Raw genomic sequence first — 11063 nt, forward strand, 5'->3', positions numbered from 1 at the left:
ACTACATGTATCATTCAGTGAACAAACTACATGTATCACTCAGTGAATAAACTACATGTATCACTCAGTGAACAAACTACATGTATCACTCAGTGAATAAATTACATGTATCACTGAGTGAATAAACTACAAACCGGATTCCATAAAAGTTGGGACACTAAACAAATTGTGAATAAAAACAATGCAATGATGTGGAGATGGCAAATGTCAATATGTTATTATTAATATAACATAGATGACAGATCAAAAGTTTAATCTGAGTAAATGTAACATTTTAAAGGAGAAATATGTTGATTCAAAATTTCACAGTGTCAACAAATCCCAAGAAAGTTGGGACAAGTAGCAATAAGTGGTTGGAAAAAGGAATTTGAGCATATAACAAACAGCTGGAAGACCATCCATCCATCCATCCATCCATCCATCCATCCATCCATTATCTTTACCCGTTTATTCCATTTTTGGGTCACGGGGGTCGCTGGTGCCCATGTCCAGCAATCACTGTGCGAGGGGCGGGGTACACCCTGGACGGGTCGCAAGTCCATCACAGGGCCACATAGAGACAAACGAGACAAACAACCATTCACATTCTCACTCACACCTAGGGACAATTTAGAGTTACCAATCAGCCTAACATGCATGTTTTTGGTCTGTGGGAGGAAACCGGAGCACCTGGAGGAAACCCACGCATGCATGGAGAGAACATGCGAACTCCACCCAGAAAGGCCCCTGGACCATGGTTTGAACCAAGGACCTGCTCGCTGAGAGGCAGCAGCTCTACCAGTTGCGCCACAGTGCTGCGCGTTGGAAGACCAATTAACACTAATTAGGTCAATTGACAACATGATTGGGTATAAAAAGAGCTTCTCAGAGTGTCAGTGTCTCTCAGAAGCCAAGATGGTAAGAGGATCACCAATCCCACCATTGTTGCGCAGAAAGATAGTGTAGCAATACCAGAATGGTGTTACCCAGCGTAAAATAGTAAAGACTTTTAAGTTATCATCATCAACCGTGCATAACATCATCAAACGATTCAGAGAATCTGGAACAATCACTGTGCGTAAGGGTCAAGGCCGTAAAACTCTACTGGTTGCTCGTGATCTCCGGGCCCTTAAACATCACTGCACCTCAAACAGGAATGCCACTGTCAAGGAAATAACAGAATGGGCTCAGGAATACTTCCAGAAAGCATTGTCAGTGAACACAATCCACCGTGCCATCCGCCGTTGCCAGCTGAAACTCTACAGTGCAAAGAGGAAGCCATTTCTAAGCAAGCTCTACAAGCTCAGACGTTTGCACTGGGCCAGGGGTCATTTAAAATGGAGTGTGGCAAAATGGAAGACTGTTATGTGGTCAGATGAGTCACGATTTGAAGTTCTGTATGGAACACCGGGACGCCATGTCATCTGGACCAGAGAGGACAAGGATAGCTCAAGTTGTTATCAACGCTCCGTTCAGAAGCCTGCATCACTGATGGTATGGGGTTGCATGAGCGCTTGTGGCATGGGCAGCTTGCATGTCTGGAAAGGAACAATTAATGCAAAGAACTATGTTCAGGTTCTAGAACAACATATGCTCCCATCTAGACGTCATCTCTTTCAGGGAAGACCCTGCATTTTTCAACACGATAATGCCAGACCACATTCTGCAGCAATCACAACATCATGGCTACGTAGGAGAAGGATCCGGGTACTGAAATGGCCAGCCTGCAGTCTAGATCTTTCACCTATAGAGAACATTTGGCGCATCATAAAGAGGAAGGTGCGACAAAGAAGGCTCAAGACCATTGAACAGTTAGAGGCCTGTATTAGACATGAATGGGAGAGCGTTCCTATTTCTAAACTTGAGAAACTGGTCTCCTCTGTCCCCAGACGTCTGTTAAGTGTTGTAAGAAGAAGAGGGGATGCCACACAGTGGTAAAAATGGACTTGTCCCAACTTTTTTGGGATTTGTTGATGCCATGAAATTTGGAAACAGATGTTTCCCTTAAAATGATACATTCTCTCAGTTTAAACTTTTGATCTGTGATTTGTGTTCTATTCTGAATAAAATTTTAGATGTTGGCACCTCCACATCATTGCATTCCATTTTTATTCACAATTTGTTTAGTGTCCCAACTTTTTTGGAGTCCGGTTTGTATTATTGTTATTCGTAGTTAGTAAATGGTAAATTGGAGACTAATCAGAGCGTTAGATCACATTCATACACTAATGGGACACACATCAGAGGCTGCGTTTCTGACCCCTTGCTCGTAAAAAGTCCATCAGTGCTTTGACACGCCAACATTTCACCTCATCAGGTGTCTTCTCCCCAAACTTTTCTGCCGTAATTTGCAAAAAGAAACTTTGCTAACTGAACAGATAAATGGAAGAAATGTGGCCGCATGTGGCCGATCTAACAGCTAGGTGGGTTTGTTTCTACAGTGCAACCCCTGACTAGGGGGTACCAAAGTACGCTCAGAAAACTACAAGATCACTTACAGTATTGGGTGAGAAGTCTTTAAAAAGCACACCGGCCAGGTAGTTTGTAATAATGAATCTAAAACCATTTGTTCTACTGGAACAGTCCTTTCTTGATGTTTTAACGATACCTTCAGTAAACGGTGCTGATGGACCACACTCCTCTTCTGTGCTTTGGCAACAATTCATTAAGTCTGAAATTATTAGAGATTATTACAGAGAAGTCGGAAGTTCTGATTTAAAATGAGAAGCTTCTCCTGAGTGATATCTTGGCAGAATTGTTTGGCACTACCATAAATCATGTCTCTGTGACAGTACAGCAGATTATAATAGTATCACATAATGTCCGTTCTCTGATTGAAATGATCATCGGAAATATTTAACACAAACTCTTCACTTGTATCTGTGGTGGTGCAGAGGTTGGAGAAGGTGAGCCTGTGATCAAAGGGGGCCGAGATGGGGTCGAGGCAGAGCAGCCGACTTGGGACCCGAAAGTCCCAGGTTCATTCCCCAGTCATTGCACATCTCGTGGCATCTCTGAGTAGCACACCCCATCGCCAACTGCCCCCCCCCGTGCCCCCAACAGCCGCCCACCGCTCCACCTGAGTGTGTCCCAGGTGCGATGGGTTAAATGCAGAGAGCCAATTTCACCATTTTGTCTGGGAACATACAATGATGACAACACATAACACATTTATTATTATTAGAAGGTCGCCAAGTTAAGAGTTAAAGACCCGTGAGCAAGTCCCCCCCCCACGCCCTAGCTGGCATGGCAGCCCCCCCGCTCCACGCAGAGGGTTGTTGCAGCTCGGTGATCTGTGATTGAGTCAGGAAGGACATCCAGCGTAAAAACAATCACCAAGTCTTCGTGCGAGTCCTGAAGCAGGAGCAGCCAAAATAAACTTTTTAAAAATAGTATTCAGCACATCCTTCTTTAAAAAAGGACTCTGTTGGAGGGAAACTCATTTGTCATTGAGTGGAACAATGTTTTCTTGTCAGACAGGCCACAGAAAGTAAAATTCATCTCTTTGTACTCAAATGCTGCCTTAGATAATTCTGAAGTCCCTCAGAACTGTGTCAGCTCACCATTTTAATTCATATTATATACCAAAGATTGTGCCTGCTCCCAGCTGGACCAGTATGTGGTAAAATCTTCAGATGACCCTGTTATAGCTGCTAGAAACCACCTCCAACTTAGGCAGCCATAGATCTGGGGTTGATTGTTTGATGACTATCAACTGTTGACAGTGGAGATACTGGTGGACCCCAGGTTACAACCATGTAGATAAACATGAACAAAACATCAAGCAGGTCAAGTCATACAAATATCTGGGAGTGCATTTGGACAATGACTTGTCTTTTTTTTTTTTTTTTTTGAGCTCAGTTTAAGTGTAGAAACATTGTGAAGTGTTTCAATGAACTTATCATCATCGCTCAATTTTTTTATTTATTTTTTATTTTTTTTAAAGAAAGAAGAATAAATAAATAATAAAAGAGAAATAGATAAGACGAGAGACCACCACGACAAAACAACATGCACAGCACAATGCCACCCACAATATCACCATGAAACATTCGACATCGCACAAGGAATCATCTAGCTTCCACCACTACCCAACCTAGCGTGCATCTGTCAAAGCACCTGAATCCAAACACCCGCGCAAGCACGCCCGCCACCACCAGATTTCTCCAAAAGAATGCCCAATAGTGGACGCGGGGGCCCACAGACCCGCCCCTCCAGGACACAATGGCAACATAGGGAGGACCGGAGCCACAGACACACAGCGGCCCACAGGCCCGGAGCCCCAAGAGTCTCCCAACAGGGAGAACCGCACCCCCCAGAGAGGAGCAGAGGAAAGAACTGGGTGACCCCAGCCACCACAATGCAGAGCCTCCAGGAAGCTGCAGCGACGAGCCCACAGGTCCAGCCGGCGACCCATGCCCCCCCCAGGTAGATCCGGCCATGGACACCGAGCCCCAAGCCCCGAGGCCATACCACCCCCCAGCAGAGCCCCGACAGAGCCAGGGCACCCAGGTCCCGCCAGGCAGCAACCAGGGCGGACCGACGTGCACCCCACCACCCAGCCCAGACACAGAGAGCCATCAATGCACCGGCGGCAAGGGGGTCCCCCGCCAAAGGGGGGCACGACCGGGGGGAGTGGGCTCCACACCAAACGTGGGGCCCAAATTGATCCAAGAGAGGGGGGACCACCAAAAACCCAACCTGAGCAACCAACAGGCACACACAGATAGCCCGACAGAATCTCTGTTGGGCTGACCGCATGCACCATCTACCTGACAGCGACCACAGGCCGGCCCCAGCCCAAGGGGCAGAGCAGCAGGGAGCCGTAGCTAAGGAGGGCCAGCTCTCACATCAAGAACTCCGCACCATAGGCCCGGAGACGCCCCAGCACGCCACCCATGCACCCCCCCACACACACAGCACCCCCACCGCAAATGCCACACAGGAAGACCATCCAGTGCCCCGATGAGGCGAAGCCACGCCCCCAACCGCCGCCCTACACCACCAATGACCACACGTACACTACCATAGCCGACCCCCCGCCGAAAGCCGGCAGCCACCCCGGTCAAAGTGCCGGCCATCGCAACCAGGAACCTAGATTAAAAGAATCGGAACAGCCCAGGAGGAACCGAAGCACCGGCCCCATCACTGACCGCCCCCAAGGCCCAATGCCCACCCACAGCCCAGACCCCAACAATGCGCCCACCTCCCCCCCCCTCCATCCCCGACCCCTAGTGTCACACGGAGAAAGGAGGTGTTTGTGAAAGGGGAAAAAAAATAAATAAATAAATAAATAAATCTATATATGCATAAATAAATTATGAACAGACCCACTGCCTCCTCTCACTCGAATATGGTGTTGATGCATGTTGTTATACAGTGCGTTTAAAATGGGGGGATGAGGTGGCGACCGGCACAGACCCACCTCTTGCCCAGAGAGCAGGCGGCGACCGTTCACCCCTCATCTCCGCCCAGAACCCTAAATGTCTACATGCTGCATATGAGAGTGGGCACAGGTCCGGGGAGGTGGAAATGGTAGTACATCCCACCACCTAAGTGCGATCATGTGCCCACTCCAGATCCTATATATGCATGTGTCGTGAGAGTGTTATAAGTGAGTGTCTAAGTTGTATATTAAAATTAGGGCCCAGGACCCCACCAGCCACGGAGATGGATGATTCTTCCCGTAGCTCAGTAGTGCACCTGAACCCCAAAACCCTGTTTGAGTGGTGGTGTGGTGGAGTGGGCGGAGGAGGACGTCGGGATGGGGAGGTGAACTGAGGTGGCAATGCCCCCCCAGGGGACCAGCTCCCCCACTGACCCCAATAGGCACCCCCCACTCTCCGAGATCCACCAGGGGACAGAGGCTCTAACAGAGATACCTAGGAGGAGGTGGCAGCCGCACCACCAGGGATCAAGGCCACGGACCGGCACATAGTCCCCGAGGACCAACCAGAACCAGGGCCAGCAACCCAGACCCATCCCGAAACCGTCCAGACGCCCCAACCCGATTCCCAGCCCAACACCCAGCCCCCCAACCAGAGAGGCCACCAAACCCCAACTGGGACAATCAGCCAGGAGTGCCCAAACAGTCAGAAATAGAGCACCACAGCAACCAAGAGCGCCCTCCCCACCCCAAAAAAGCAAAAGACCAGTCCACCCATAACAACACCCACAGCGAGAGTGTCCCATGCAAGTGAGGGCACACACCCAGCGAGCCCAGACTCCCCCGGTCCCACAGCACAGAGCCCCCCACACGAGAGCCCCCAATATACCCCACCCCAGTCACAGCCCCCCACAGCCCAGCCCCCCAGCCAAGCACCACGTCGCGGCCACCGCCAGGCAAGAGGATGCCCAGGCTGAGCCCGCCGGTCCCTTCCCTCAGACCCCCCCCCCACTCCTCAGTCCCACCCCCCCACGGCACAGGCCCCAAAGCCCACCAACGCACCGAAGGCCCCAAGGCCAGGGCTGGGCGCCGGTGCACCCGCCGGCCCAAGACCCCGGCAACATACCTGTCAAGGCCTGAGATCCCCGGACCAAGCCGGGAACCCTGCCCAGGAGCAATACCACCCCAGAACCCGCGCCCGCGTCCACCCCAGACCCACCCAGGGACAGCCAGGTCACCAGGCCAGTAACCCATGTCCGCCGGTACAGACCGCCCAGAAGCCCGCATGCAGCCAGCACAGGCCATCACCCAGAACCACCAGAGCCACCTCCCCAGTCGGGCGCCACCGCTCCAGGCCCATGACCCCCCCCCCCCCCCCCCCCCAACGTCCCCAGCCCCGACACCCCACCCACACGACCACCATGCCCCACGGGACAGAATCAAAGGGGACCACCCACCTCCACTACGTGTTGGAGCTGATTAAAGAAGTCCAGAGAGAATAGTCCGATGTGGGGGTACAGGCTGTCTCAAGACTGATGTAATCTAACAGAAGGTCTTTATACTGTTTAATACTTTGTGTTTTTATTTTTCCAATTCATGAGTATAGTTTTTTTTGCTATACATAGGGCAGTGAGAATAATATGAATTGATTTTGTCTCCAAGTGGACATCATCTAAGTGGCCCAATAAGCAAACTGACGGAGAGAGTGGAATATTACATCTCAGACACTTTGATAAGTCTTCACATATCCGGCACCAAAACCTCTGAACAGGTGGACAGAACCAAAATGCGTGGATGTAATTGTCCGGAATATTGTCTGTACACTGTGAGCAAATATTAGATGATGCGAAACCCATCTTGAACATCCGTTGACCTGTATAGTGTACTCTATGAAGGATTTTGTATTGTATTAGTTGTAAATTCGAGTTTTTAGTCATCTTAAAAGTTCTCAGACAGATCTGCGACCAAAAGTTTTGGTCAAAATTAACTGACAAGTCTGTCTCCCATTTTACAATGGGAAGAGATATAGATTCACCTATTTTACTGAGTTTCTGATAAACCTTAGATAGTAATTTGGGAGGGTTAAGATTAAGGAATTCTAATACACTTGTTGACATTTCAATCCTAGTGTTATTAAGGTTAAATTTATTTTTGGTTATAGATTTAATTTGTTGATATTCTAAAAATTTATTCTTATCAATCCTATATTGTGTAATTAATCTGTTAAATGGGATGTAGTCCACGTCTTCATATATATGTTCCAAATATTCAATTCCTTTACACCTCCAACCTGGGAAGTTTATCATCTTATTCTGTTGTAGGATGTCAGGGTTGTTCCAGATGGGTGTACGTTTACATGGGATTAGTGAAGACTCTGTCATTTTAAGAAACTCCCACCAAGCTGTCAGAGAGGAGCTGATATTGATGCTTTTAAAGCATTCCTGTCGTTTTATGTTTGAGCTAATGAATGGAAGGTCCGAGATCATTATATTATTGCAAAGTGTCTGTTCTACGTCTAGCCAGGGTTCATCAAGGGGTGTGTGTTTTATCCATTTTGAGATGTATTCTAGCCTGTTGGCTAGAAAATAATAATAAAAGTTGGGTAGTTCTAGTCCTCCTTTATCTTTGGATTTCTGTAGTGTTTTTAATCTAATACGAGGGCGTTTATCTTTTCACAGAAATTTAGAAATAGAGGAGTCCAGGGATCTAAACCAGTCAGATGATTTATTTGGGATCATTGAGAATAAATAATTTATTCTAGGCAAAACCATCATTTTTATTGATGCGATCCTTCCCATGAGAGATATGGGTAAAGATTTCCATCTAGCCAGATCATCCTCAATTTTCTTTAAAAGTGGGGTGTGGTTTAGTTTTGTTAAATCTGCTAATTTAGGCGAAACTTTGATACCCAAATATGTAATATTCCCCGATTGCAGTTGTGTAGTAAGTGAATTGTTGAAAGAGCAATTAATTGGTAGAACTGTGGATTTTAGCCAGTTTATAGAGTAATCTGACACTTTTGAGAAGGAGTTTATCAGTCCAATAACCTGAGAGATGGAGGTTTGTGAATGCCGGAGGAAGAGCAGCACATCATCAGCATATAGACTGATTTTGTGCTCTCTGTTCTTGCATTTTATGCCTTTAATATCTGTAGTTTGCCTGATTGCTGCGGCTAGCGGTTCGATGAAAATAGCAAACAGTGAGGGGGAGAGTGGACATCCCTGCCTGGTTCCCCTTTGCAGAGCAAAACTAGCAGATATTTGATTGTTTGTCCTAATGCTTGCTGATGGGGAAGTGTATAATATTTTTAACCAGTTTATGAAATAATTTCCAAAACCAAATTTATGTAAGGCTGCAAATAAAAATTTCCAGTTAACTCTATCGAAGGCTTTTTCTGCATCTAGAGAGAATATTGCAGTTTCAATATTTTTACTGTAAGAATAATCTATTAAATTAAATAATCTGCGTGAATTTGTGGATGAATGTCTCCCTTTTATAAAACCAGTTTGGTCTGGATGTATTATTAGAGGAGTTACCTTTTCTAATCTTTTTGAGAGGGCTTTACAAATTATTTTAAGATCAACGTTGATAAGAGATATTGGACGATAACTGGTAGGTAATACAGGATCTTTGCCTGGTTTTAACAGGAGACTAATGTTAGCAGAATTTATATTTTTTGGAAGACTGTTACTTTTCTCAGTTTCTTGTAGCATTTTGTGAAATAGTGGTGCCAGGATATTCCAGAATTCTTTATAGAATTCTGCTGGGAATCCATCTGGACCTGGAGCCTTTTTATTGGACATGCTTTTGAGGGCTTCCTGGAGTTCCACTGGTGTCAGTGGTGAATCCAGCTCCATTGTTTGACTATCTGATAGTTTAGGAAGTGTTATTTTATCCAGGAATTGGATATCCAATGACTTGTCCTGGCACACACAAGTGGGAAGTGCTTGTGCCCGAAACACCAGCGTCTGCATTTTCTGAGTGTTTGGAGTCTGCAAAAATATTTAGTTTTTGTTTACAGTGCACCCAGTCAGTGTTAAGATGGTTTAGTGATCGGACCATAAAATCAAAGGTTCCAAGGCTCCGACATTAAATCTGCTGAAGACAACGGGTCAAATCATGGATACAGCTGCACCTCTAAGGACCTGTTTGAGCAAATGGCCTGTCTGTCTGAGGGTCGTCTGCTCAGACGCCTCATGTGCTGCACTCTGAATGTTTTGCTGAACTCCGAAAGGTGCAGGCCTCCTTCATGTAAATACAGGAACTCATTTATCTCTGAAACTCATCAACAGGATGGACTTTATGTAGGAAACAGTGCATGTATGCTAGGAAGGGTCGTCTGTTTTAATGTAGTTTACGTGACTTTCATATGAATGTGTTTAGTGCAACAGACCTTTTTATCAAAAGCAAAGTTCTCCCACGGGAGTCTAATAAATAAATAAACTAATGAATAATAAAAGGCTGTTTAAACTTTGAACACCTAAATGTGTTGGAACGATTTCTTGCTGGTCTATTAGACGAGGCCGTAGAAAACTAAAGGAGGCGTTTTAAGATTGTAATCATCTGATCTTAAAACTGTCTGGACATTTCCTGCTTTTTATTTGCTGTAAACTACAAACATTTGCAACAGTTATATGAAAGGATAAGAGTAAAACTAACCTGCTGCGTGTTAATGAAGCATTTCTAAAGGAGCAGATGTTTGTGCTGTGATGCAACACTGACCAGCTTCATGTGCTCGAGTCATTTTCAAACAATTTCCTGCCTGTTTTGGCTGCAGCAGTGTTTCCAGCCCGTTATTTTGATATCTTACTGTAGTTTTGTTAGAAATGTGCCTCTCTTGATTTCTGATTGGTCATCTGTCTTCTGCTTATTTAAAGGTAGACAACCTGGATTATCAGATTAACAGGCTTCATAACAAAGTGAGTGTGCAGGGCTGAGAAACCCAAGCAGCAGAAAATCTGAGGTTTAAAAATGAATGAAGTGGCTCAGGAAATTATCAGCTTTTGTTGATTCAGAAATGTTTTTGTCTCTTGCTTGCACAAGAAAAGGCAGCAAATCTCCCACCAGATAACTCTGCCTATCACAGAACTGACATGGTGCTTTGGGACAGATCTGAAATAATTTCAGTTACATCTAAGTATCTGGGATTTTCTTCCTGTCTTTGTTCAGGATGATTGGACTACCTGCGGGAATAATGAGCTTCTTTCTGGTCAAGAGGCAGGTGGACAAAAACCGCCTGAAGCAGCTGAAGATTCGACAGAGGATGAGACAATCAAACGAAGGCGATTACGACGGGAGCCGCTACCGCCAACGTGTACAGAGTGTCAAACCGGACTGAAGACGTGCTCCACATCACGTTCTCAGGGACACCTGGACTGCTTAAGAAAGACATGGTTTAATAAAAATCACCTCTGGTGTAACTGCACACAAACCACAAGACGTTTCAGCAAAGAATTTATTTTAAATCAAAAAGCAATCTGCTTTGTTTAAGGATTGATATGTACACCTTTCACCCACACCACTAATCTTTACAAACAGTAAGTTTGACTTGAACAAATGTTTTTATGCAACTATGGCTCCATTTAAACTTAATGACGTGTAGAGAACCAGATTTGGGGGGGGGGGGGGGGGGGGGGGGAGGGGGCGTCTAATGTGTAAATATTTTTTTAAAAAAACACAACATTTTTATGTATAAAAA

General features: G+C 46.0%; 1 protein-coding gene across 1 annotated transcript in view; it reads left to right on the forward strand.

Annotated features, from left to right (window-relative positions):
* Positions 1 to 10897, forward strand: part of si:ch73-71c20.5 (DUF4748 domain-containing protein) — a 12014-nt gene extending 1117 nt beyond the window's left edge. Inside the window, exon 3 of the mRNA XM_037681464.1 lies at positions 10535 to 10897. Within this exon, the coding sequence (XP_037537392.1) occupies positions 10535 to 10703 (169 nt within the window). The 3' untranslated portion in view covers positions 10704 to 10897. The remainder of the gene's footprint in view (positions 1 to 10534) is intronic.
* The last annotated feature ends 166 nt before the right edge of the window (positions 10898 to 11063 follow it).

The sequence above is a fragment of the Nematolebias whitei genome, chromosome 9, assembly GCF_014905685.2.
Source record: "Nematolebias whitei isolate Nwh7 chromosome 9, NemWhi1, whole genome shotgun sequence".
Lineage (NCBI taxonomy): Eukaryota > Metazoa > Chordata > Actinopteri > Cyprinodontiformes > Rivulidae > Nematolebias > Nematolebias whitei.